Source organism: Aspergillus aculeatinus (assembly GCF_003184765.1).
Source record: "Aspergillus aculeatinus CBS 121060 unplaced genomic scaffold BO66scaffold_15, whole genome shotgun sequence".
Taxonomy (NCBI): domain Eukaryota; kingdom Fungi; phylum Ascomycota; class Eurotiomycetes; order Eurotiales; family Aspergillaceae; genus Aspergillus; species Aspergillus aculeatinus.
In genome coordinates this window covers 239,604-266,405 of record NW_020291484.1, presented here as the reverse complement: position 1 = coordinate 266,405, position 26,802 = coordinate 239,604, and the positions used below count along the sequence as shown (strand labels likewise).

Here is a 26,802-nt window from a genome sequence, read left to right as displayed (position 1 = left end):
GTCAAGTACCAAGATGCGGGGAGTACAAATCTTCTCGGGAACATCCCACCCTTCCCTGGCGGAGACCATCTGTGAGCGACTAGGCACCCAGCCGGCTCGAGCCAACCTCGGGAAATTCAGCAATGGCGAGACCAGAGTAGACATCGGCGTCTCCGTGCGGAACCAAGATGTCTACATCGTGCAGAGCGGCAGTGGAAAGATCAACGACAGTGTGATGGAGCTGTTGATTATGATCTCTGCCTGCAAGGGTGGTTCCGCCAAATCTATCACAGGTACGTTGGATTTTCCTCTCACCCTGCTTCACTCTCTCGGTGTGTACAATGGCTGACTTGTCTGTTTCATCCTGCAGCGGTCATGCCGTATGGTCCTGTTTAAGCTCATTCCTGCGCATCTGATACTGACTCAAACGAGGTACTTCCCGTACTCTCGCCAATCCAAGAAGAAGAGCCACCGTGGCGCCATCACTGCCCGCATGTTGGCCAACCTCCTCTCGGTTGCTGGAGTGGACCATGTGATCACCCTGGATCTACATGTGAGTCTTCAATGGCCGTTGGGGACCATCTACCATACCGCCTTCGACTGGAGTTCTTACCAAGGTGTGATGAATCTAGGCATCGCAAATGCAAGGTTTCTTCGGCAAGCCCGTGGACAACCTGTTCGCTGAACCCTTCATCGCTCGATGGATTCGCATGAACGTCCCTAGCTGGAGAGAAGCGGTGGTTGTGAGCAAGAATGCCGGTGGCACCAAGCGTGTCACCTCGCTTGCCGATACCCTGAAGCTCAACTTCGGTATCGTCACGACCGATAGACGGCGTCCCAAGGTCCCAATGTCGATGACGGACAGCACCGTCTTCTTTGACTCGATTGAGGAAGAGAGCACGACCTCGTCGAAAGATCAAGATCCTTTCGCTCTGCACATCCACAGCGCAGCTAGTGACAATGGTCAGGCTGAAGAGTCGCGTGAGGAGTCCAGCACCAACATGGAATCGCTCGTCGCGGCCAACCTGTTGCGCCCCGAGACCCCGACCGGCGCTCGCCGTCCGTCGGAGTTGGAAGCGGCACACGAGTACACCGATGTTCGTGTCCAGGACGTCATCACCGGCCGACTGGTTCAGGGTCACCTGGTGGATGATGACTATCCTTCTATCGGTCCCACTTCTGTACCTGCTTCGGGCGAAACAACCCCAGGTCAGAATGCGAGCGGCGAACCTTCGGAGGCGGTTCCCGAGTCGATGATCAACTCTCTCATCTCGACCACCCCTTCCCTTCCCGGCGACCACGCGCTAGGCGGCTCATTCGATGCTGCCGAGTCCTCCGACGAGGAGGGTAGCGTGGGGCGTCACGCTGAGCAAGAGAAGACCATCACTCTTGTCGGTGACGTGCGCAACCGGACCGTCTTCATCGTCGATGACATGATCGACAAGAGCGGATCCTGGGTCGCTGCTGCTGAGACAGTCGTGAAGAAGGGTGGTGCGAAGAAGGTCTACTGCATTGCAACTCACGGTCTCTTTGGGGATGAATCCCTGGAGCAGATGGAGGCATGCGAGGCCATCGACCACATTGTCGTTACAAACACATTCCCCATCGCTCCCCAAGTCGCGAAGAAGTCGAAGAAGTTGATTGTCATTGACATCTCAAGCCTCTTGGCAGAGAGCATTAGACGCCATCACTATGGCGAAAGGTTAGTTCCTATCATTCCACAGTCTCAATTTTAAAGTGTTTGCTAACGGCTGCCATAGCGTTTCGGCTTTGTTTCATCTAAATGATTAGACCTCCCGACTATTGAGTCCCATTCTCAATGGATCCTCTTCGAACGCAATCCTACTATTCCCTACACTCCCCTCCCTCCATGTTCCGAGCGTAAGCGAGCTGGTTTTGGGGCAAGATGATGACTAAAGACAGTGATGACGAGTGCCTTGATGATTTTTTCAGCGAATGGCTCTTTTTCTTTCTATCTTGCCGTGTTGATGCTTCTGCATGCACGCAAGTCCAATTTTGTGGTGATACACGGCAGGTTAATCTCTACTGTTATCAGCACCTAAGCACTGAATGATACCATTGACCATTTGCGCATCCCATATCCTGCTTGGGCGGAATCGCAGCTGCAGGGGGGTCGGTGACATGATCACTCCCACAAAGCACGGGAAGATGCGCCGTGAGTCCCCATTTTGCAGACAGATGCCTTGTTTCCCTGTCAATTCGGACCAAGTGTATGTTGCTTTCCCCATCGGTGCGTTTCATATCCACCATTTGTCTTTCGTAGGGCGGTTGGTATGTCGATCCATTCGATCACAACAACCTGTCAATCCAAAAACCAGCGATGCAGTCCACTCTGGGTACTGCAGGGGCGGCCTGTTGGAAAGGAGAGTAATTCTCCGGACCTGAGTTCACAGGATCGTTCTTAACGGAGCGTTGGGAGAGCAAATTACCGGCCCTGCGCGGTCTTCTATGACCTTCCGGGCCGTCTGGCTCGGTGGGAAGTAGTCGTACTGCGCTGGACCGGTCGAGGAGTGAAGGCACCACTTTCTTTGGGGGCATCTGCCCCCATGACTTTTTAGTCGGTGGAAATGGTGCAAGAGAACATCTCGGACACTATCTTCATGTCAGAGTAGCCTGTAAACAATCCCCAATTTAGCTGAATATCACCAATTTCCAACCCATCTTGTTCCCAGAGTGTCCTGTTCCTGCATTGTGTGGATGTTATCGTATGTCAGATTGAGCATTCGCGATCGATTGCAGACTAGACTTTGACCTCGAGCGACTACGAAGTAGGTTCAGAGACATCCGATTCTCCTTTGGCGCGCTCGGTGAGCGATGCAGTTTTCCTTTTTGCCAGGGATCAAGTCGAAATCTTCCGACCCGTGTTGCTATCCTGAGACGACTCGAAAAAGTCACGGCCGTGCAGGATTAGCGGCGTGCAGCTTGCCAGACGGCATGGAATGAATCAGCTTCCGACCGAGTTGACAATTGTTGCCAAAAGAGAGGATGGCGGTGTGTATGAGCCCGCGGGCTGATTGCAAGATTGGTCCGTTTGCTATGTGAAGCTGGACGGGGCCGAACAGAACGCAGCCCCTTTCATTTCTCCTGAATCAACCTTTTTCATATGCACGTTACTAGTTGACCAAGCGAAATGCATGTTCGAATCGGATGGTGAATAACGGATCCGGGGCAGAATTGCTTTCCGCCTTAGAAACGAGTCTCTAGTCTACGCGTAGATGTGAGATTGCGACTGATCCGGAGAAGGATGGAGGGGTGTGATAATAAAGTCTGGCCAAGCCCTAACATGCATCACAATGACCATGGCAAGAGAATGCCCTTGTTCTAGGCCCGGTCGAGCGGCACGTCCGACAGCTCGTTTATGGAGCGCCACTTGCCAGATTGCACCTTCGGCATACGGTAAGCTGAACAAATGGGTGAGAAGTGAAGCGTGTGGGGATAGTAAAGCGATTGGGGGCGGTTTCTCAGAACAAAAAGACGTATCGAGCAGACAAAAGTACCTTGCGTCACCGAAAAACAGGGAAGACGCCCTATCCCAGGACTATGAGAGGCGGAGCCAATTAGAAACCAGACTAGCAAGGCCCGAAGCACGACGGCGCAGATTTTATGTCCGGAACATTCCCGGTAGATCAGGGAAGCATGCGGCTAGCATGACCAGTGGTGATTTGTGGTTCCTGAAATCAAGGAATCGGCCTCGGATGCTTGCTTGCAAGCGGTTTACGTACCTCGTCCAAAGTCGTTGAGCATATGGAATCTCGACTTGAGAAGGATGCTATAGGTATTGTCTCAACAATTCCTAGGGTATTGAAGGCAATCTGACAAGGTGCAACCCTGAAGCGTCTCATTGATCATCTCATTTGGTGGATGCCTAGTCCAGCCACAAATGGCCTTCAAGAGCGGCTGAAGTACGGAGTACCGGCAGTGTTGCTTCTTGTATCCCCGCCATGCTGACAGGAATCGACCCGCCTGTCAAGCGATATCCACCGCACTTGACCCAAGCGCTGGGTCGGGTTCAGCCTCTCGTGTTCTCATCCTAGACCTGAGAAGTCGAGAACTAAGGGAACGCTCGGAGCACTAGAAGCCCCGCGTGTCGGGTCCCGGACTGCAGGTGCAGTTCGTTCTAAGATTATCCCAAATGATGACACATTGACATCAGTAAGAGGAATGGCATCTCGGCTCGAGGCTAGAGGGGATGTTTGATGGTCGCTTTGCTACTTCCGATATTGTGGTCGAAACAGCCAACTTTGTCGTTGGAGCTCATTTACGGGAAAATCGACATAATCAAACGAGCGGTAGGTGAGCGGCTTACACCTCGCATGACTACAGCCACTCATAGTGTTGAAAACCCACGAAAGACGACAATTTGGTGAGCAAGCGAACCAATCAAAAGTAAGTACTGGCCATCAGGTCGTTCACTCTTCCAGACACGGAGCAATCTCAACTTAGAACTGTGTGAGCTAGGCACTGTTGACTTTGGATCATATTACGAAGTACGGACGACTTTTGTTCTCCAGGGCCCCCAAAACTTACCGGTAAGCCACTTGGGGATAATCCTGGTTCGCGGGTGCGGGTCGCCTGCAGACGCACGGCGCAATCGGCTTGATCGGCAAAAATAGACAGGAACAAGCATGATTGAATCGAGGTGTGACGCTCACAGGGGTCGTGCCTGCTTGCTCAAGCGTCAGCGACGCCCCCAACGTTGCCTCTGCAAAGGCGGGCTGGGAACAGCTGCAGGGATGGACCCGAAACCATGGATGTATGAACGTTGATCCCAGTGCTTTACTTGGCCCATCAAGTGGAGAGAGGCAGCGCTGACAGCTTAGAGTGGGGAGATCTTAGAGTGCAAAATTGTACTGTTTGTTGCGCTGCGATTGTTTGTCCTAGCTTTTCGGGAAGCCCCTGCCTGCTCTGCGAAGTGCATCGGTAGCACCGGCAGACCGACATCCTCTTCCTGTGGTGAACCGTATGGCCGAAGTTTAACAGCGATTGCAGTTGGAAATGAGTTCAAACTCAAAGCAAATAGCTCTGAGCGATTGCCAGTTTTAGAATGATGGATAGATCCAGAGCAAACAATTGGAGTGAGCGGCACGGCAGTCGTTGAGATGGGTCTGGATCGGAATGATGCGCAAGTAACTACCGATGGAGGTTCTAGAAAAATTGGGTTCGATGCATGACGTTCGGTCGAGGTCAAGGAAGGCCTTGTGGGGTATGGAGGGTGCATATACAGAAGTAGCAGCAACGATCGATGGGGGAAACAAGAACGAGCGATGGGGTGGAAGGATTGGCCAGGAAGGCTGGATCTGAACGATCGAGATTCCAGGAACCAGGATGTGAAGAGGGCGGAAGGATCAATTCGTGATGGATTATGATGCATAGATAGGTAGATGAATGGATGGATGGATGGATAGATAGAGAGAAGGAAGTGGAGATGGAGAAGGGGGGGGGGGGAGAGGGGGAAGTGGAGAAGAGGTAAGTTAGAGAGAGAGAGAGAGAGAGAAGAAGAAGGAATGAAAGGAAGGCGGCCGGGGCTAGACAAGGAAGCAGCAGCAGCAGATCGGATCGGATCTACACTCCATTTCCTGTCTTCAACGCTTCCTTCCAGCCCCTTTGGGTGCATTTTATTTGACTGGTCCTGGTAATGATGGAATTATTATTAAGGGGAAGGTTGTCATGACCGAAACTCAAAGCTTAAAATGAGGAACCAAGAAAGAAAAGAAAGAAAGATTCTGTCAGTATGTAGGAGACAGACTAGGAGTAGTAGTCGGAGTGGGTTGGATCCACCTTGAAAAATGATCTGTAGAAGCACCACCACGACTCAAGCACCCAGTCGGATCTATTCATTGATTCATTGACGGGGACTAAAGGTAATTAGACCGGTTAGACAGTTTACCAGTAGACAGATATCACTGACCTGGCCCTGGATCCCAGTAACTGTAACTCAATCTGGGTTTTTAATTGAATTTATTTCGATTTACGGATATCCAGATAATAAGATGGCATTTTCTTTTTCTCTTTTTCTCTTTTTCTTTTCTTTTTCGTATCTTAATTTTTGGAAATCTTTCTGCAAGAACAATCCTACCCCCCATATGGTACCTCCACATCTTTCCTTCTTTCCTTCTTCTCGATCTCGAGATCTCACATACATCTCGCACTCGTCTTGTCCACACCCGATTCCTTCTATTTCGATCGCATCCTTCCTCCGTCCTCGTCTCCCCTTACTATTTGTCGGATTGTCTTCATCAGGCTGTGGTAGCTGTAGACGACTCCACTCCCAATTAATGATCCGTCGAGAGCAGGCCGGGTACGTGCATCGTGCTTGCTTCCCTGCCGACGGCGAGCGCGGATTCCATGCAGCTGGTAGGCTTCTCGCCTGATTGAGTGCTGCTTCTGGACCTCTGTCCACCATACAGTGACTGTAGCTGGGATTTCTCTTTGAGACACCGTCATTCCAAAGCAATGCAACCAGCCCGTCGTTGAGAGAGAGCGCACGCGAGAGAGAGAGAGAGAGAACCTCCGAATCCTATATATACTATGGCTTCGCTGCCCTTCCGTTCTTCAATTCTGCAGAACCACAATCAACACTTACTTCTTCTCTCATCCTCCTCTTGGGATCATCGCATCACTCCGTCACTGCTCCCTCTTATTCAGAACGAATCACCCATTCCTTCTCTTCACTCTCCATTCCCAACTCAATTCAATCGTCTTCGAGGAACTCAGGCCTTGCGGAAGAGCCAGCTACCATATAATCCAGGCCTACGGCACTAAGAAATATCAATTGCGACTACACGCAAGATCCGGCTTCGAAAGTCACCGTTAACTCATACTCCAAGCCTCTTATTCGGTTGATCCAAACTTTGGTAAGGCCATGAGATCTCCTGATCCGCATCTTGTGTCTCGTGCATGAGGGAGCGGCAGCCGAACTGAAGAACTGACGGACTTTGACCAGAGAGAGACCCAAAGCACAATGGCCAACCAATGCTCCGGTCATCGTTTCGCCATTGTACAGGCAACGAACGGCAACATCCTTACCTGGCGATGTTCCGACTGCAACTCCGGCCCCTATGTTGCCATCTGGCAATGCAAGATCTGTCTCCATTTTCGCTGCAACGCATGCCACACCGCCAAAGCATAGTTCTTCCCTTGCTTTGGGGATCGGTAAGTGCCACTGGCCGGATACAACACCCATCCGTTCACAGTAACATACTGTGCGCCTGTTGTGGAACAAAAAGGACTAACGTTGGGACTCCTCAGTGCTCGCCCTGGAAGGGTTCTCGAAATCTGACGACACCGCCGCAGCTTGGTTCCAATGCATGGCTTGCATTGGGATCGGCAGAGCACCCCATGCAAATCTGTCCTCTGACGGATAATCTGACCCAAATCCCTTGTCTTTCTTTTTCTTAATAGGTCCGCTTTATCCTCTTTTGTTCTCTTCGCCTACCTGTCACCTGTACGACCCAGATGCAGGTGGCATTCTTTACTTCCAGACGTCGCTTCTGGACGAACGACCTCGTCCGGATATCTTATCCATCTGCCCACCCATGGCAATCCGAAGCTCGATGCATTTTTCTCTTTTCAATCCAGCTCAAGAGAGAACGGAGAGATTTGACGTTCTTCTGACCTACTACAAGCGGAAGAAACAGCACATTCCAGCTTACCTGCGGCGGCATTGCAACTGACTTGCTGTCTTGATGGCTGGATACAACAGATCCAGTCTCATGCAGCTCGTGACCCTTGATTGATCTGCTTCGCGTTCAGTTCTTCGCTGACTTTTGTCTCGCTCTTGCAAAACGCTCATCTGCTGCCGATTTTTTGATCTGTTCTTGTCAAGCCTACGCGTGTTTTGTCCACAGTGCTGTTCTTTTTAGAATTGCATCGCTCCGGCGTTCAGGTTCAAGAAACCAGGGTATGGGGGGTCATTGCTTGATGACATTTTCGTCTGGCAGTTTTCTCTCTTATTCATTTCTTTTCAATTTGGGTGTATCCTTAGGGATGTCTCGTTTGTCCCTCCGGAGTCCTGGCGATCGACCCTCTGCTCTACCCTTAGATAGAAAATAACTCATAGACTCGTTTTCCTCGGGGAAATACAATACAACCTGCGGCGACGCAAACCACCTCCCCTGTCTTCCTTCTGGGTACTGATATCGAACCGGGCATAGTACAGCCACCAACTCCTTTAGTTGTTCTAAAGAAAGGTATAGACAAGACAAACCAACAGAGCGACAAACGGATTCCCCCCCGCCTTCAACGCCGAATTTCCCTCCCCCGCACCGCCAACCATCATCCAAATCCGCTCTCCGACATCTCTGACACCATGCATGTCCCCTACCCTCATACATATGGATACCCCCAACGGAAAAAAATCAAAGCAAGCTAGACCAGTGACATAACAATGCCAGGGCGTCAGCGGCTTGCTTGCCAACGCCAACAGCCCCGGGATGCTGTGCTGTAAGGTTGGCTAAACGAGCAACGAGCCGTCCCTTGCATTACCTGACATCCTGCCTCTTGAACTGTACAGTAAAGGCGCTGCCAGGATAGATGGATATGTAGGTCTTCACATGAGAGAGGATTTTTTGGTATCGGATAGAGAGGGACTCTGGAGGTTCAGAGGGGGGGGGGGGGGTTATTTTGTAGCACTGAAGAAGAAGTGGGCGAGGAAGTAGAAGAGAACCAAAACAGTGAGGATGGAATGCGCGCTCATTGTGACCCCGTATTCCGCCGTGATACACATCTTTACTGGCTTGATGAACGTGTAGATGGGGAGGGACATGGCCTCTGTAGCAGTCATTGCCTGGCATGAGCTAATAATCTTTTTATGCTTAAGGTGATGGAGTGAGGCATTGTGTTCGGTCCACAGTTTGGAGGCTCTTGTCTTGCGGAGAGAGCGAATGGGAAAGTGCAGATCCAGTAAGGGTAAGGAACCTTGTAGGCCCTACTGTACTGTACAGTCCAGCCTATGTATGCAGACGTTTTGGGGGAACGCCGGGAATCTTCTGGTAATTCTACCGATTGGACCACGGGCTCGTCTTTTATTCTACTGGTTCCCGGGGTATACGAGACGGAGCTGCTCGGTTAGATGTAGACTGTAGATAATACACAATCATATTACAGTCTCCGGGTCATCCTAGACTACAAAAGACCACTAGGGGATATGCATTTCAGATGTGAAGCAGATGATTAAGAGATTAGAGGCATGCCGGAGGCCCATAGATTTCACGAAAAGCACCGTCAATCAGGTGTAGATACTCTGTTCGCCTATCATCAGTATACCATTCATATTGTGACCCAAGGGAACAAGCTTACCTCGGTGATTTGGTTCACCTGCAAACCAGGTTCGGCCATATTCGCATCCTTCAAAAAGTCCAACGGCATCCAAACCAGATGTCCCTTGATCTTGTCGAGCTTCTCGCGAGTGTCCTGGATGGGTTGGTAGGGGTCAAACAAATGGCCCTGCTTGATGCCTTTAGGAACGAAGTGATCGTAATCCTCGAATGTGAGGATCTTGTCATCGGGATCCGCGCGGAAGAGCATCCGGTATATGTCGGTGTTGACGGTGGCTTGGTTGGTCCACATCTCCCACAGTGCGTCATTCATGGGATCCGTGACAAAGTCATTCTCAGGCCCCTCGAGAATCTGATTCATGCACGCGTACGGGGGCTGGGCGTTGGGATGCTGCGAGGCATCGTATTCCTGGCAGGGAAGCAGGCCGAGGTGTTCGCGCCACAGCTGGCGACGCAGGGTTGCTGCAAGGCGGGCGGCCTTGTATGGCTGACCGTCCATGGTACTATCGATGAAGTCCTGGTCTTCAACAACGATGGCTAACTCGCTGTCGTGGTAGCCGCATTGAGACTGTGCGAGATGGATTAATTGGCCTGCTCGCAGGGGCTAATGTAGGTAGCTGCAAGGGGAAAATGAAAAAGACTTACCCGATCGTTGATATTGGCGCTTCCACAAATGGCAATTCTGTCATCGACAATGCACACCTTGCCGTGCACATAAAGTTCCTCTTGAACAATGTTGTCTATCTCAGCGTCGGGCTCGCCATCCCAAGGCTCGTCAGACATTCTACCGCCGTTGAGCATCGTTGTGTGCGCCACGGTGTCACAGCCTTTCAAGCCCTCTTTCTCCCTATGACGTTCGACCTGCTCTTCGTATTTGCGCAACTGCTCAATCCGCGCCTCCTTCTCCTGTTGCGCGTTATCATATCCAACTTCATGCCTGTCTCCTTCGTTGTCAATGGCAGGGTGAACACTATCACTCATGATAGACTCAGCAATTCCACGTTGAATGTCATTGTACGTGACGCCGGCCTCCTTTTCCAAACTTTCGAGAGCGGGAGTCTTGTTAATACGGTCATAGGCCCGTAGGTTAAACAAGAAGACGTGTTCTGCTCATGTTAGACATGATTTCCCGCATTAGGTGTGGTTCGACTTACGTCTCGGGTCTACACCCTGAGCAGAGATTTGCCCGAAAATGGAGTGCTCGCCGCGATGAATAGACTTGTACTGGTAATCCATGATTGCGCGTGTGCCGGTCGCGGCGTTTTGTCTGAGGTCTCCTGCAAATCCGGGAATTGCGGGGATGACGATGATCACGCGAAACTTCCTTCCTTCCTTGCCCGCTCGAACGACTGCATCGACGATTGACCGCCCGATTGTGTTCAGAATGGGTTTCTGCTGGTCTCCAGTAGCCGTGACTAGAAGCTGTTAGCGTATGCAAGATCGAGACTAGATCAAGCGAAGTTATCTCACTAAAGAACTGGTTCTCGATGTAGACGAAATGCTGAGCCTGGCTGATAACATCCTTATAGGCGTTCTGAATACTGTGCTCGGTTAGGATGCCACTACTCCAATCAGCACTGCTGCGCACGATCTGTGCCCGCGCGAATCCCTGCTTGCCAAGGGGCTTCGTTTCGAGAGGCTTCAGGGGGTGTTGCACGTAGTCGCCGCAAGGGTATTTTGGGCGTTGTACTCCCACCAGATCCTCGTCCTCCCCGGTGCGACCCTCAAGCATAAGCCAATCAACGCCATGGTCACGTTTGTACTTGTCCCTTTTGATGAAGTTCCAGCGAAGAACAAAGTGCTCTGCGATGTCGTACACACAGTCACCCATCACACCCATGGCGACGTCATGCCAAGGCATCCGGCCGTATTCCGCTTTGCTGAGCTCGTTCTGCTGCCAGTCTTGCACACTCTGGAAATCCATGATCCGATTGTTGTTAAATTCTTGTCCGGGAAAAATTTCGTCTTCCAGATTGGAAGGGTGAACATCGGCTAGAGGGTGCTGATGAGCATCCCATCTTCCGAAGCACAGATCAATACCGCCAATGAACGCCAACGCATAATCAATGACAAGAAACTTCTCATGATGTGCCTAACAGATTGATGGTCAATTTAAGTGTGGGCGCATGCGCGGGTGCAGACCTACCCAGTACAGAGTCATGTCTGCAGCGTTCTCGAAGATGTTATGATCCGGATGTCTGAGGACTTTAATGTTGCCGTAGCCGGGCGAGCCCTCGGGACATAGTGCGCGCAAAGCATGCTTCGTATGAGCCGAGTTGCAGGTCAATGCTTGATTCACCTATTTACTTCGCGTCAGCGACTGTGCAACTGTGCAACCGAGGCGGCAACCGGACCTCCTTATACACAATGACGTAGATCTTGACCCCGGCCTCTGCACGGCGCTTGAGGACCTGATCCAGTCGCCATTCCTGATGCGCATACGCAGGCCGGCGGAGGAAGAGCTCTGGAGAGAGCCACCAGTCGGCTATGTAGATGACCTCCTTGGCCTCTTCCAGAGCAATGGAGACGGCCCACATATAGTCGAGCGCATCAACATACCACTTGACCCGGTTACCTTCGCGGATGGGGGCGAAGGATTGAAACCGGTTGGACTCGGAAATGGCGGTTCTTTTGCGGTCCGTCTCCTGTTCGTGCGCTTCATCATGGCGATGATTGGGGTTGATGATGTTGAAGAATTTGCCGACTTTGTGCTTGAAATGAGAGGCCTTTGCCTCAAAACTCTCGATGTGGGTGTCTGTTTTCCCAACGGCTAATTAGTCGAATCCACCGAGGGAGAAAGAAGCTTAACCTTTGAGATGATCCTCCAAGTGATCGATTTTAGACTTCAGCTTCTCCATCGTGATCCAGCGCGATAGAGTTATAGTAAATTTTAAGTGATGAAAAGAGGCAGGGGAAATCTGCAGCCGGGTCTGTCAACTGCAGCTGGTGGGAGGAAAAAGAATGGGGAAAAGGAAGAGGGGAGAGGAGGGGGGGGGGATGGGGGATCCACCAACGATCGGAAATCAATCAGAAGATAACGACTGTGGACTGTGTAAAAGGGTTTCTGCCTGGGAACAGTTCCAGATCCGCCAAGGCGATCGGCATGCGGGCAGGGACCAGTGGGAGAGATTAAAGTGAGGTAATAATATCAGAATCTAATATGGAGACGCGGAAATGCAATCAAAAGCCAGCCCTGAGTCCAGGGCGCAACAAACCGTGAGTGGGGTGATGTCATTGCTCTCCGCCTTATCCAGCCTTGTTGCAGCCTCAGGCTGAATTGGCCCAGAAAGGCAGGCATAGAACTGATCGATCCATTGTTGACTATGGCTCTTCAATTCCATCACTTTTGTCTGACTTCTTCGACACTTACCACCTACCTCATATTCAGAACTGTACCAAGCGGATTCAGTGTACATGAGTAAAGTACTCAGTACTCATACTTGGTCCACGCTAGACTAAGTCCTCCCCCTGTCGACCTAAAGTACTCCTCCTGCATGTTCCTGTCGCGTGTCAGTGGATTTGCCTCGGGTAGACTCCACCCACATCCACGGTGTGCTTCCATGGGAGCCCCCTCCTGCACATTTCATCATCAGCAGCATCATCGTTATTTTCTTTCTTTGATGTCTTACACCTGACCCCTCCTTCGTTGGCAGTGACACCATGAGCGCATCACGCAATATCTACAAGGATGATATCGACTTCACCGCCCTTGCCCTGCAGTCCCCGGAATTCGCAAAGTAGTACGTTCCCCATGCAAGCCACTTGATTCGTCAATGAAATGACCGGCAAAAAAAGCTCATAAGTCCCAAATTTAGTCTTAAATCTAACGGGCAATTGGACTTTACCGACCCCGATGCCGTGAGGTGGGCCCTTAATGCTACCAAAGACACTCTAAACACTCTCAAGCCGCGAGCTAACGAACATAGACAATTGACCAAGAGTCTGTTACAGCGAGATTTCGGCCTGAAGGTGAACATTCCGGACAAGAGACTTTGCCCTCCGGTATGCAGATCCCGAACAATCCCAGATCGTCAACAACTGTGACCAGCTTCGCTAATTATGCAGTACAGGTTCCGAACAGGTATAGAAGAAAGACACGCGATCATTAATAGGCTGCTGCACATGGGTTTTAACCGTTCATAGGCTGAACTATATCCTCTGGCTGCAAGATCTCCTCGATACCACGGGAGACAAGTACCAGGGTCGCTACGACGCCGATCGAAAAGTCGTCGGACTTGACATGTACGTCGCACATTATAATCCCACAGATCAAGCATTGATCGTGAAACCACAGCGGGACAGGATGTTGCAGCATCTACCCTTTATTAGGCTGCTCCATGCGGCCTGGCTGGAGCTTTTTTGCTACAGGTAAGTCCATTTGCGGAGCCACAAGCACATGCGGATTTCACTCACACTATGTAGATATTGACGAAGGCAATATCGAGTCGTCGCGAGCAAACGTAATCGCCAATGGGCTTGACTCGCGAATCACGGTTGTTAGAACAAATTCAGAGGAGAAACTCATTCCATTGGACACGAAACTCAAAGTCGACAGGTCTGTTCAACAGGCCCTTATTGTATCTGCTCTGCCTCACACAACGAAGACTAGACTTTACCATGTGCAATCCTCCCTTCTACGCTTCTCAGGATGAGATGGTAGCATCTGCCGAAGCCAAGGACAGGCCACCCTTCTCGGTATGAGCGTCGACCTCCGCGATTCAGATCGTTCGTCCACTTACGCAACCCCCCCCCCCAGGCATGCACAGGTGCAGAAGTCGAGATGGTAACAGCAGGTGGAGAAGTCGCTTTCATCTCCCGAATGATCGAAGAAAGTCTGCAGCTGCGCAATAAGGTACTTTGGTACACATCGATGTGCGGCAAGCTGAGCAGCATATCCGTCCTCATCGAGAAGTTGATTGAGCATGGCAACAACAACTACGCCGTGACAGAGTTCGTCCAGGGTAACAAGACCAAGCGATGGGCCCTAGCCTGGTCATGGACCGATATCCGTCCGACAGCGGTATGTGCCCATATCTGTGCATAGAGGGAGTCTGTCCCCAACCCTGACGGATAAACCAGGCCGTAGCCCGAGGCATCACTACGATCCCGAAACACCTTCTCCCATTCCCTTCCGAATATACCTTCACGGCCACGACCGAGTCAATTGATGAGGTGGCTACCACCGTTGACGCAGAGCTCGGCGCGCTCTCCCTCCAGTGGCTCTGGCGCAAGAGCCTCGCCACAGGCGTGGGCTTCGCGATGCAGAACGTTTGGTCCCGTCAGGCCCGCCGCAAGTTGCGCAACCCAGACGCGATGGCCGACCAGCCCCGGGTAGAGGAAAGCAAGGCCGCTCTCGGGTTCGGGGTGCAGTTGAAGAAAGAGTTCAGCGACGACAAAGGGGTGAAGGTGATCATCCGGTGGATCAAAGGAACAGACACTGTTCTCTTCGAGAGTTTCTGCGGCATGCTAAAGCGCAAGATCGACAGCAAGCCACGATTTGAATCCCAAACCCCGATACCCCAATGAGTGCGATGAGGGACTTGGCCCACAGGTAGGCTGGGTATCTCGGTTGCCCAGAGGCACCGAGGGCGATGAAGACGGTGTTCCAAATCACAATCAGGTAAATAGGATCAATATTACCTTTGTCTGGCAAAGAAAAAAACACACAATGTCTGCTTGAAATTTCAGATTCGGAACATGAATAATCGTGACTTAATAGAAACCTGGTCCGACCTCGGTAACCAGCTTTATAAATGCTTCACACACAACCGCATACACGCGAGCTCTTTCTCTATACATGCATTTGAATCACACAGGATCAATGATCTATGCACTGCCCACCTCAGACTGCAAGGCCTTCAGGCGCTCCCACCCCTCCGAATCCTCCCAGAACTCCTTGCCCTTACCCAGGATACCACGCACGGCACTGCGGGCCTTGAACCGCCAATCCTTAGCCACCAACTCGGCCTCGCCCTCCGCAGCACCCTCCTGACCTTCCTTATCCATGGGACCGTAGCGGGCGTAGCCATCACGGACCAACCGTTCGGTGGCGCGCACGACCTCCAACCACTTCTTCTCGTCGCCCATCTGGAACGCGCCCTGGGTGGAGGACGCGACCGTGGCGCGCCAGGCCTTCTCATGGGCCTCGAACGCCTTGGAAGGCTGGTCGCGCCAGGCCTCGACGCTGGCGACTAGCAGCCACATGGGCGCGGAGTGGGTGATGAGGGGCACGACGGCCTGATCGACGAGCGAGAGAATCTGGCCGGGGACGGTGCCGGAGCGCACGATGCGCTCGGAGGCGGGGTTGCTGTCGTCGATGCGGATGAGCAGGTCCTGGTACTCGTAGGCGCGGACCAGGTGGTCGACCAGCATGCCGAGGATGGGCATGTCGATGCACTTCTCGCCCTTCTTGGAGCCGACGAGCTCGATGAGGCGGCGCTGGGCGGTGACGACGTCGCGGAACGGGGTGAAGGGCGGCGGGATCGAGGCCGCGACCGTCAGCACGTTGTCCCAGATGCGCGCGTCGGTGTGCTTGAGCGAGGCGGCGCGGTGGAGGGCGGCCAGGGCCTCGCGCTTGCGTTTGTACGGGTCCTCCGGGGCGGGAGCCTCGTCGTCGTCGCCGGAGGCTTCCTCCTCGTCGTCGGCGAGAGGGGCCTTGGGCTTGCGGGGTTGCTCGGAGATGACGACGGGGGTTTCTTCGTCGGGCTTGGGGGAGCGGAGAATCGCGGCCGCCAGATTACTCCAGGCTTCGGCGTCTGTGTCGTCGAGTTGCACGGTGCGGGTGAAGGAGAAGATGGCGTCGTCCCAGTGGTGGAGCTCGAGCTGGACGCAGCCCAGCGCGAACCAGGCGCTGTGGTTGAGACGGTTGATGTCTAAGCTCTTGCGGTAGGCTTCTTCGGCCTTCTCGAGGGCCGGGGGCTTCAGGGTGAGGTAGTGGCGGGCCAGGGACCGCTGAGCACGCGCGTATCGCTGGTTCGATACCTCCCAGGCCCGCTCGTACATGCCGGCGTCGGTGTCGATGTCACCCAGGATACAGAGGAGGCGAGGCGCATCGGCGGGCAGGGGAGACAGCTCCGGTCCTTCGAACCTCTCGCTGTCATCATCGGGATCCTGACCCGTTGGTTGGTAGAGCTGCCGGCGGACCATCTGGCGGGCCTTGTCCTCCCTCTCCGTTGCGGCGTAGCAGAGTGCAGCCTCAGCCCACATCTGGAGACGCTCGTAGATGTCAAGGGCGGTCCGCAGACCTCCAAGGTTGACCCACCGAGTTGCAAGCTCGGCCTCCAGGTCCCAGCGGGTGGAGAAGTTCATGAGCCACACGTATTGCAATCTCTCGGCGGCCGAGGCGGACTCGGATTTCTCGGGGCGCGGCAGGAAGGTCGTGGGCTCATCGACGGCAATGCCGGCTTGTTCATCAGAGGTGGCGGTGTCGGCGATGACCTGATCCACGAGAGCTTGCATCTGCAGCACAGATCTCTCGACGGTTCTGGATCGGTGGCCCTCGACGCGACTACGCACCAACAAACCCTGAGTGTAGATCTGCCAGTTCGAGCTGCCACCTTCTAAGACGCGGGTAGCGTAGGGCGCTGTCTCCTCGCGGGTGATGCCGTTCTCCGGTGCGGTGTTGGTGATAGCCGATGCGAAGGCAAGAAGAATGGCGGAGTCAATGGGTTCGAGTTTCGGCTGGTCGCCCGGATCAAGGGCAGCCAATGCCGGTGGAAGTGCCGCTTCATCCTGCACAGTCACCGGCTTGTCTTGAGATTCTTCTCCCTCGGCCTTGGCCTCGGCCTTAGCGAAGGAGATAGATTCCAACAGGGTATCGTCGTTGAGATCAAGGTTCTTCGGGCCCGAGGCGTTCTCGCCCTTGTTGTCCTCCGACGTCGTTTCGGCGCTCTTGGCCAGAATCACGAGCTGACTGACATCGCGTTCCTGGAACTTGGTTCTCTTGCCCAATTTACCGGTCAAAGCAAACTCGAACTTCCGTTCTTTGGCGGCCTGCTCGAGATCTGCGCGGGCCTTGGCGTCGAAGCCGTGGACGGTGTGGATAGTGGCTCTCTCGAGCAAAAAGCTTCCCTTCTCCTGCGCAGTGCACTGAGCACCCAAGACCACCTTGCTAATGTCATCGAGCTCGTTGTAGATTGCATCCTGCAGGGTACCAGTGACCTCCGACAGCATCTTCTGGTGGAGGAAATTAACGCGGAGTCGTGCCGTCCGGGCCACCAGCGGGCCGCCGTTCGTCACCAGGACATCGGTACCGGCCAGAATGGCCTTGGCGACAGCAAACAGCTCGACGTTGGGGGTCAGCTTGTATGCTGCCTCACCGTCGACGGAGAGGTTACGAATGACATGGGCACGAACGGCTCGGAGGGTGACTGCGTCGGGCCGCAGGGCAGCGGGGATGATGGTGTCGGCGGGGCTGTAGGTCAAAGGAGGGCCCGTAACGTTGGATTGCAGGAACGCGAAGAGAGCAGCCAGGGCAATGTGAAGCAACTGCGAGCGTTGTTGGTCGGAAGTCAAGCCCTCCACGGGTGATTGCGAGACCGCCTGCACTTTCTCGACCAGAAAGCTGGTATAGGATACCTCGCCCTTGACGATGCGATCCAGAGCACTCTCCTCCGCATTGTGTCCAAAAACCTCCCTTGCGAGCGGCAGTTGCAGTATAGGGATGATCTCGGCGTCTGCGAGCGAAATGGGGTCGTATCGGTCCCGCACTGACGATGTCTCGTCGAATGCCGTGTTCAAGAACGCGGGGAGAGATTCAGTGGTGTCAGTCATGATGAGTGCTCAATTGAAGGACTATGACTTGAGGAAAGGAAAGGTGGGCGCAGAAGATCCGGGAATGATCAATGGTAGTCGCAAGGCGGGATTTCAGGTACGAATGATTGTTAATCAAGATAAAACAGAGCAGGCTCTTCACATTAGCAATTCGTTAGGTATTATAGAAAAATCTCGGGAAAGGATCAATCACAGACTCATGCTATGAGTTCTTGACGATCAGGAAACCACCGCGACAGAGCCAACTTCCCAGCAAGACAATTTCAGAAGTGGCTAGAGGGCAGAGTCAGACCAAAGTGGGAAAAAACGAAGCGGGATGGCGGGGTTTTTTTTTCTGCCGACTCTATCGATAAGGATAGCTCGGGCGGTGACAGTACAAATGAACTTGGTCGTGGCAATTAGACTATCTACCTAACCCAATCGGCCAAACACCACCTACAGCGCTATGACCACGTCCTTGATCATTCCAGCAGCAGCACAGTTCATACATGAGTACATACACCACGCTCGACTTCGAGCTAGCTCACTGCCCAGGCACCTTAGCATGCTCCTTGAGGATCCTATTCAGCCCCTCCCGCTTCACACATTCATCGAAATGGAAGCTGTGAGCCAGCTCGTCCAGCTCCTTCTCATCCAGCCCCCGGAACAACTCCGCGAACTCCTCCACAAAACTCGCCGCCAGGAACGTCTGAAAGACCGCCCGCAGCACATGGCGTTCCGTGCCCCACGGCGTGGGGTAGGCGTCCTTGGCCCGCGGCTGGACCTTGTCAATCCAGTCCACCAGCGGCTTCAGGGCCGCGGCGGGCTCCGGGTGCGGGAACCGGCCCCAGGCGTCGAGCCAGAGCCGGCTCTTCTTGTCCAGGAACGGCTGGATGCGTTGGTTCCACTTGCTGCTGGGGTTCGTGTGGATCATGCCCTGCAGGCCGATGTCCTTGTACAGCCAGATCGACCAGTGGATCTTGTACTTGTCGTAGATGCGCAGCTGCTCGCCGAGCAGGTTGTAGCGCTCCTCGTTGATCGTGTCGGCCTCGACCTCGACGCGCGGGTTCTCGTAGACGGGGCCGAACTCCCCGTTCCAGATGGCCGTGCCATGCTGGTTCATGAACTCAACCTTGCGGAGGTACGACCGCTCGAGGTGCTGCTTTTGCTCCGGGGTACCCTTGTACCGTTGCCCCGTGGGGAAGCCCATGGACTAGCGAGAGAGAGAGAGCAGTATCAGATTAACGAACGCGAAGCCCAACCCTCGATGTACAATGTCAACAAAAGACTCACCGCGTAATCATGGATGGAGTAAACGCAGTTCGGAAGAACCTTGTCGAAGCCCTTCCACTCCATCGAAAAGGTATTACCATCCAGCCAGAGGATGTGGTCCGGATCGACCTGCCGAATCGCCTTCTCGATCCTCTCGTAGAACGCCGGGAGGCGAACATGCTCCGGATCGCAGGGCTCATTGAGGGGGTTGTACCCAGCAACCCACGGGTTGGCCTTATATCTCGCCGCGATCTGCTCCCATAGCCACACCGTCCGATCCTGGTGGTCTTTGTAGTCCCAAAACGCGGCGTAGCTGGTGGGATTATCCGCGTGCCAGTCGGGATTCTGTCCGCCAGGAGTAGTGTGCATGTCGAGAATCGTGTAGATCTTCTCTTTGGCACACTGTCGTCCAGCGCAGAAACACACTCGTCAGTCAGCCCTCCTACACACTCTCTACATGTGGCCAAGGGAACGGCCGAGATCCCATAACTTACAAGATCAATGACCCGGTCCAAATGTTTGAAGCCGCTTTCTTTCAAGACTCGTGGGTTCATATCATCCTCCAAGTGACGGAAGTTGAAAGGGATGCGCAGACAGTTCAATCCCAGCTCCGCGTAGAATTTGGCATCGGCTTCAGTGAAGAAGTACTCCAGCCATCGGTCGAAGAAGAACTCGTACTTCTCGGGGCCCAGGACTTTTCGCATGGCAGCGCGGTGCTGGGACTCATGGCCCGGAAAACCTGTGATGAAATTCTCCATGCTAGACGGGGGGTCAGACAGTAGTGGCTCTGTTGAATCGGGAGTTGGACGTACTTGGCCCATCCACCTATGGCAGCGCCACGGAGGAGCACCTCATCGCCATTGTTGTCTACCACCTGATTGCCTTTGACCTTGAGGATTCCAGCTGACATCCTGTAGATCGGCTAGCTGTGACTTATACGAGATAGAACGAGGATAACAACGATGGCTCTGTCCGAGGATGTGGCAATCTTGGAGTGCAAGTCTCCGGACCGTTTGCAGATGTGAGGTATTAGCACCGACAAGCTCGAAGGCCGAAGTTTCCTGCTTCAAATACCCCAAAAAAGGCGGGGTGGATTGTTCGTAGTCCGGGGATCCTGGGGGCTTGGTGGCTCAAAGTCGGGTAAATGAAGCACTTTAGGCTATGCGAACCGAAAACCCTCGAGAAGCCAAGGTTACGATGATTCCGTCAATTGGATACTCTTGCCGATTGGTAACACTACCAGTTCACCAGATATTTATCGAAGCCAACGCAGCCGCTTAAATTCAGCTTGGCATCGCTTGAGCCTGCTGACTTGCCAAAAGCCATCCTGCAAGGGTTCACGGGAGATGTAGATGTCACAATCATATTAGCCGTTAAAATCCAGTACATGTGCCCTAAGGGTATCTGCAAGCACAGACATCAATACTTGAAAAACATCTGATCAAATATGCTCAAACACCGTAGTCCATTCACATGAACAATGCTTCCTTTTGTCTGGCCGGACTCCGACCAGGCATGAACAAATAGACAAGAATGGGTAGAAAATCTGAAAACAGCCGCTAGTGCCAATGGATGTCTAGGGAGGGAAAGAAAAAGAAAAATGTGATGTGTGTACTCTTGACGTTCGAATGGAAGGCCATCAGAGGACAAGATCACCAGTCTTGACCTCGGTCCTTCATCAGGATCTCAATAGCTTCATCCTCAGGAACTGGATTGTCGTTGAGGTCCTTGACGCATTGCGTGAGCCCTTCCACCGCTTCATCTACTTGCTCGGCAGTCCAGTCGGTGCAAGCCATGACCACTCGACGGTAGTTTTGTCCTAGAACGACGTTCTTGGATCTAAGGCGCTCCACCTCTTCCAGTATGTTATCGTTGAACTTGTGGTATCCCTCTATTCGTTGCTGTATGCTTTCTGCAGGTGGAAACGAGCGAAGAAAAGCAGCTTGCTGCTCGGAGAACCCAGAACTTGGATCAAAGTTGTCAGGGAAGATCGCTTCGAACGCAGCAATATCTAGTCCGAACTCTTTGTCGGCATCACCAAGCAAGTACTTCTTGGACAGATCAAATGATCCTCCCTCTGTCTCTTTCAGTTTAGTAAGGAGGTCTTCCGACGACTTTTCAAGGTTCTTGCATCGACGGCTAAGTTCAATGCGCTCTGAAGCTCTACTCTTCAGGTCGTCCAGGTGCTTCTGTTCAATCTGTCGGGCTTTAGCCGACTCGCGAATCTTAGCATGCCAGTGGTCGAACTTTTCTTGCTTCTTTGTCAAGCTGGAAGCCAGATCCCTATCAATGCCGCCTAGCGTCTCGTGCACCAATGAAGTGATCTGCGCCAATGTCGCTAAAAGTCTGTCAGCCAAGTAATCCTATAAACAATGCGGTCGAGCTCTTACAGTCTAGAATCTCTTTCTTGGTTTTGGCCAATTGGTCCATGAAAGAGTCATTCCTATTCCCGGCTTGTTGGGATTGGCCATTGCCATCAACCATATCCACACCCACTCCATAATCGGCCGGTCGCAGACCGGTATGGTTTGGTATATGAGGATCTGCGCCGACTTCCAGAAGCTGGGGTACAAGGACGGAGCGTGCGCGTCCCGCCAGATTAAGCGCAGTGTCTCCTTGATCATCTCGAAGGTTAACAATCTCGGATATGAACCGACCCAGCGTTATGACCTCCCCGGCTTGCGGTAGGGTTTGCCCATTCTCCACGACACCAGCATGCCCTAGCTGATTCGATGAAGAACCACCGTGGCGAACAATGAATTCCAAAAGAGCCTCTAGATAGTGTTTCGCCGACACATGGCCCCCGCCGCCAGTTGCCGCCATCACGGCAATGTGATGTAGTACTGTTCGCCCACTATAATCAACCATGTCAATGGTGGGGGCCAACACCTGTAGTAGACGTGGAAAACTCCGATAGTCGAGATTGTTCCTCGTTCCAACTGATTTTTGTAAGGCCGTTTCACCTGCCCCGTTCAGCCGGAAGATGTTGACGCCTTTCTCCACGAGTGCATACACAAGTGGCATGCGAGCAAGCATTGCTGCCCAATGAAGTGCATTGTTACGGTATTCGTCCAACGGGATTTCCAGGTCTTCTCCGGATAGTTGCATCAAGGCAGGATGCTTCGAAAAGTCCTTCGTCCTCTTGTCCAAGAACAACGTCATGATAAGCTTCATCTTCTGGAATCTCTCGGGAGTAGTGGCAGGTTGCAGAGGCTCAAATCCACGCTTTGTGCCATCGACCATGGAATTGGAAACATCCATGTCCTGGTAGAATGAGTCGTTGGGTTCAGTGGGAGTTGGTTCGTTCATCGACAAAGTTGATTGTTCATAGGGAAGTCCGAAAGGTGGCGCATGGTTGGAAGCAGATCTCATGCGTTTGCGAGGAGGTTCGTTCGACTCCTCAAACTCGAAGCCTGAGCCAACGTTCCCTGGATACCGACCATTGCTTTGAACATTGCTTGCGAAGCCGCTGTCAGATGCAACACTGTACATGCTCTGTTGGCTGTTGAATGGGAGAGTATCTTGACTGCTTAGCTGCTGTGAGGGTTTTCGCATAGCATTCGACTTCCTTCCGTCAACACCACGTGCGGCCGGTGAGTCGAAGCGGGCTTTGCTCATAGCATTGACCGCAGTAGCAGCAGTGCGAGAAATGTTCTGGAAGAAGGTGCCCTGCTGCGGCTGGGACATACCACGGTTGTCCATGTGGTTATAGAGGCGTTTCCTTTGGGCAGCCATTGCCTGCTCCTTCGTCGGAGTGTCCAAGGAGTCTTGTGCATTCCCGGTCGTTCCATTGGGGCCCTGATCATATTCCAGAAGCGGTCTCAACATTTCCTCAACATGGTATTCGCGGCACAGCTCCACACCTCTCTGGTAATTCACCCAAGTCCCTTGATATTTGCCGTAGCCACCCTGTACTTTTTCGTGCTCGCCAGCCGCGATTTCTTTCTCCAGTGTTTTCGTCCGTCTGGCCTTGACAACGCCTGCAACCTTCAGAATCTGAGTGGCGTTGAGCCAAGAGTCGGTGCGGCGTTTCATCACAGCAACCCCATTCACCTCCATTTCGTAGACGGCGACATTAGAGTAGACAGCCTGTAGGAAAGGGCAAGCGTATATTAGCGGCTTTAGGAAGTAGTTGACCTGGGTAGATGCGCCGAGAGACTAACCTTGTAAATCTGCGGTTTGAATTCTTCATAAACAGTGCCATAACCATGCATGTCTTCAAAGGTACTGAAACTACCCCTAGGTCCATTGGGCAATCCATTGGCGTAGCTATAAGACATGGTCGACTGGTGTGAGGCTTTCGGAGGCGGAGTAGCTCGGGGGGTGGAGGCTACAGATTGAGAAGCGTTGAACGAGCCCATGTGCGACTGTGAAAAAGTCATGCCGTTGGCCGAGCCCATGCTGCTCTGCGAGTAGGACATCTGCAGGGTCGGGCGCGGTGGGTGGTGGTTGTTGGAAGCCATTGTGTCCAGGTTACTGCGTGTGTAGGGTGTCCAGCCCAGGTACCAGACCTGTTAAAGGCAGCTTAACGAGAAAAGATGTCAGTTTGAAGTCGAATTGTAGCCGTCCAGGCCAATGGCATGACAGATTCAGTATATCAAACAAAAGAGTAAAAGCATGTGGGGAACTGCACCTATGCTGGGAATCCTCTCGGCCTCGGGATTACTGGGCAGACCACGGGAAGTCGCGCAAGATTGAAGGGAGGCGCGTGGCTGGCGCTCCGACCGTGAAGGGGATGAAAGGGACCGGGGGGGGGGGGGTGTTGTAGTCAGTCTGCAGGGAGGGATCAAAGCATGTAAACCCTTCCCGCTTCAAATAATATCTACATGAGACTCCAGATGATTAAGAGAGATTTGGCTTGTATAATAACAATAAATTCAATCACATGAGGAGGAAGAAGTCAAGTAAAGCTTCGCGGGGAAACTCTCGATGTTCGCCCGTCGCGTGCGCGGCTAACCTGAACCGTTTTCGCGTTTCGCCTTCAGAGAAAACAATCTACGGAGTACTATTACCCCTTTGGGACTTCCGCCTTTTTGACCGCCTTGATCTCTGCCGTACAACTCGAACAATCGAACAATCAAACATCCCGGGGGAAAGAAAAGGATGTCGGCTAGAGAGCAACGAACTCCGCAAAAGCAAGAAAACAAGTCAATAATCAGTTCTTAATGATGTCAACGAAAATCAACCCTGTGTCGCCAGTCACGGTTCCCGCGGCGACATGGCGGCATCTCCTTCGATCACTCCTTCGCGAGGCATCTTATCTCCCCGACCCCGTCGCCAAAGGCTATATGCATCGCTATGTCCTCGGTCGATTCCGACACTATGCGAACAACCCCAGCTTCGAAGAACGGAATGATCTATGGCAACGCTGGCGACTACGGAAGACAGCTATCAAGGGTCTGTCGGTACTACAAAGAGCCAATCAAGGTTATATGAAACCACTAGAGAAAGTCCTACGCATGGCATATGGTCGCACCGGGAGGCGGAGGAGGGAACTCATTCTAAGCCTCATTACTCGAACGACTCGGCCTTCGGAGCCGAAGCCGAAGTGTTTAGAAGATCTTTTGGCCAAAAATAGCATGACAGAGGACTGGAAACCGCCTAGGGTCGTTCAAGATCTGTTGAAGGCTCAGCTCCAGCAACCTTTGCTTCAATATCTCGATGCAGCCCCAAGAATCAAGGATTTTGAGCCGGTCATCCCCGAAAAGAATTCATGGGCTAGGCCGGTTCCACATTGCCGGCGAAGGAATATCAGAAAGAAATGGTACAGCAAAGTCTTGGCCAACCTCCTTCCACCAGTCCCACGCCGCGATCTAAAGATTCTTGAAGGTCTAATATCAGGCCAATTGCCATGGACGCCACCTAAAAGAAGGAAAGCCACTGGAACTACCCCTGCTCCTCCATCTGAGCCAGAGCTCGATGTTGAATTCTTGGTGAATGGCCCAAAGAAGGGTCAGACGTTCAAGCCCTATGCGGCCGGGCGACCTCATGTGTTCACACGTCGGTTCATGCTCAGAATCTGGATGCGCATCTCAAGTCTCATACCCCGCGTTCTCATAATCGAAGAAGCCGGGACTGGGAAAGTAAAGCACAGGTTTACATGGAAACGAGAATCTATGACCAGACCCACTCTTCCAGCGAGGAAAGACATGACAGCTGAGATCTTCGAGGGCGTCGATTCTCAGGGGAAATTGCTCGCAGGTCAATTGAAGCCCGAGCAGCAAGGCAACGATCAACCTCAAGACGCACCCGACGTCAAGATTCACTAACATACACACCACTTAAGACACTCCTCAAGGGAATTGAATCACACCTTCAAAATTGCATCATACCCCGACAAATGGGTCTTTTGGATGCTTCACAGCAAGCGCACCTGCTAATCTCTCCTATGGATAACAATTTCGCAGGACCCGAAGTTGCCCAAACTCGTTGATGTATGGCTGACTTCCGGTCGCAACGATCCAGGGTCCGTTGACCGGCTTCTCTCGCTCGATCCCAAAGGGCCAGATCTCCTCCATGGTCAGGCGAAAATCATCCTTCGGCTCCCCATTCTTGATCCTCAACTTCTCGAAGAAGACATACGCCGCATAGAAGACTATGCCCGTGTTTCCCACGAGGGCGCCCTCTTGCTTGAGGGACACCTGCAGCAAACCGGGGTTGATCGTCTTCTCGCCCCCAGGGAATGCCGCCTTGGCCGCATCCCTCAGGAACCCGGCCTTTGTGACCCTGGGCTTCGCAACATGCTTCCGGATCATGTCCCTGACTCGATCACAAGTCTCAAAGACGGGCACCTCAAGCTCCTCGTCCTCCTCATCCTCCAATTCAATACCAGAAACATCATACTCCGAGTTTCCATCCGCTGCACGACTACCTCTACCCTTCCCCGCCGTAGCCGCCGTAGCCGTCTTCGCCCTCTTCTTCGTAGCCGGCGCCATACCCCCACCCGTCGCCACAGTAGAATTCCCCGAAACATCCCCCAAAACCCGCTGCTGCTGCTCCTGCCCCTGCAGCATGACACCCCTACCCACCCTTCTCCCCTCCTCGAACCCCCGAAAGAACTCCCCCGCCTTAACAAACGTGACCGACCTCGCCCCCTTCTCGGGACCACTATGACCCACAAAATCCCGATACGACTTCGCCGACACGCCGATCAGCCGTTGAAACTGTCCCGGCTGCATCTGCCGCGCGTCCAGAAAGTCGCGAATCTCCTGGCGGACCTCATCGCAGTTCTTGTTAACAGAAGACCGGCCCCCGCGCGACGACCTGTTTTCCTTATCGTTGTCGTGGTGGTCATCCTCGGCGTCGACGTCGATAACGTCAAGCTGCGCGTCGGTCGAGGAGCGTTTCTTCGTGCTCGTGCTCGTGCCTGTGACAGGGGCTTTGCGGCGGCGGTTGACGTTCAGCTCCGGGTGTAGGGCGGAGGAGACGAGGCGGGTGAAGACGTCTCTGTACGCTTCGGGGATGGCGGCGAGGCGGTCGGCGAGAGGGTCGTGGGGAGGCATGG

General features: G+C 53.1%; 9 protein-coding genes across 9 annotated transcripts; 3 read left to right on the top strand and 6 right to left on the bottom strand.

The window, feature by feature from the left end:
* Window positions 1-13: 13 nt before the first annotated feature.
* Window positions 14-1,770, top strand: BO66DRAFT_436981 (ribose phosphate diphosphokinase subunit PRS1; the record flags this gene model as incomplete). Its single annotated transcript, XM_025650959.1, has 5 exons — window positions 14-272; window positions 350-359; window positions 412-532; window positions 612-1,681; window positions 1,740-1,770. 5 exons carry the CDS (start codon window positions 14-16, stop codon window positions 1,768-1,770), a joined length of 1,491 nt encoding a protein of 496 aa, XP_025505556.1.
* Window positions 1,771-4,628: 2,858 nt separating this feature from the next.
* Window positions 4,629-5,438, bottom strand: BO66DRAFT_47572 (uncharacterized protein). Its single transcript, XM_025653270.1, has one exon. The coding sequence runs from the start codon at window positions 5,369-5,371 to the stop codon at window positions 4,817-4,819; it is 555 nt and encodes a 184-aa protein (XP_025505555.1). The 5' UTR covers window positions 5,372-5,438; the 3' UTR covers window positions 4,629-4,816.
* Window positions 5,439-9,020: 3,582 nt separating this feature from the next.
* On the bottom strand, window positions 9,021-12,267 carry pldA (putative phospholipase PldA). Its single transcript, XM_025647042.1, has 8 exons — window positions 12,085-12,267; window positions 11,630-12,030; window positions 11,422-11,574; window positions 10,746-11,367; window positions 10,430-10,690; window positions 9,921-10,381; window positions 9,298-9,843; window positions 9,021-9,241 (listed from the first exon to the last, which is right to left on the bottom strand). Exons 1-8 carry the CDS (start codon window positions 12,131-12,133, stop codon window positions 9,227-9,229), a joined length of 2,508 nt encoding a protein of 835 aa, XP_025505554.1. The 5' UTR covers window positions 12,134-12,267; the 3' UTR covers window positions 9,021-9,226.
* A 668-nt stretch (window positions 12,268-12,935) lies between these two features.
* Window positions 12,936-14,801, top strand: BO66DRAFT_436979 (DUF890 domain protein; the record flags this gene model as incomplete). Its single annotated transcript, XM_025650958.1, has 9 exons — window positions 12,936-13,015; window positions 13,091-13,277; window positions 13,346-13,356; window positions 13,419-13,517; window positions 13,570-13,643; window positions 13,698-13,830; window positions 13,880-13,970; window positions 14,032-14,295; window positions 14,355-14,801. The coding sequence occupies 9 exons, from the start codon at window positions 12,936-12,938 to the stop codon at window positions 14,799-14,801; spliced, it is 1,386 nt and encodes a 461-aa protein (XP_025505553.1).
* A 150-nt stretch (window positions 14,802-14,951) lies between these two features.
* BO66DRAFT_47329 (tetratricopeptide repeat protein) lies at window positions 14,952-18,270 on the bottom strand. The gene has a single exon (XM_025653032.1). The coding sequence runs from the start codon at window positions 18,045-18,047 to the stop codon at window positions 15,102-15,104; it is 2,946 nt and encodes a 981-aa protein (XP_025505552.1). The 5' UTR covers window positions 18,048-18,270; the 3' UTR covers window positions 14,952-15,101.
* Window positions 18,270-20,208, bottom strand: BO66DRAFT_447975 (glycoside hydrolase family 5 protein; the record flags this gene model as incomplete). Its single annotated transcript, XM_025651726.1, has 4 exons — window positions 18,270-19,239; window positions 19,320-19,700; window positions 19,793-20,057; window positions 20,111-20,208. 4 exons carry the CDS (start codon window positions 20,206-20,208, stop codon window positions 18,571-18,573), a joined length of 1,413 nt encoding a protein of 470 aa, XP_025505551.1. The 3' UTR covers window positions 18,270-18,570.
* Window positions 20,209-20,667: 459 nt separating this feature from the next.
* BO66DRAFT_427656 (putative APSES transcription factor (MbpA)) lies at window positions 20,668-24,058 on the bottom strand. Its single transcript, XM_025650363.1, has 4 exons — window positions 23,932-24,058; window positions 23,462-23,822; window positions 21,689-23,387; window positions 20,668-21,636 (listed from the first exon to the last, which is right to left on the bottom strand). Exons 2-4 carry the CDS (start codon window positions 23,759-23,761, stop codon window positions 20,951-20,953), a joined length of 2,685 nt encoding a protein of 894 aa, XP_025505550.1. The 5' UTR covers window positions 23,762-23,822; window positions 23,932-24,058; the 3' UTR covers window positions 20,668-20,950.
* Window positions 24,059-24,416: 358 nt separating this feature from the next.
* Window positions 24,417-25,625, top strand: BO66DRAFT_47282 (uncharacterized protein). The gene has a single exon (XM_025652995.1). The coding sequence runs from the start codon at window positions 24,464-24,466 to the stop codon at window positions 25,565-25,567; it is 1,104 nt and encodes a 367-aa protein (XP_025505549.1). The 5' UTR covers window positions 24,417-24,463; the 3' UTR covers window positions 25,568-25,625.
* Window positions 25,626-25,684: 59 nt separating this feature from the next.
* Window positions 25,685-26,800, bottom strand: BO66DRAFT_319114 (uncharacterized protein; the record flags this gene model as incomplete). Its single annotated transcript, XM_025643637.1, has 2 exons — window positions 25,685-26,215; window positions 26,327-26,800. 2 exons carry the CDS (start codon window positions 26,798-26,800, stop codon window positions 25,685-25,687), a joined length of 1,005 nt encoding a protein of 334 aa, XP_025505548.1.
* Window positions 26,801-26,802: the final 2 nt, after the last annotated feature.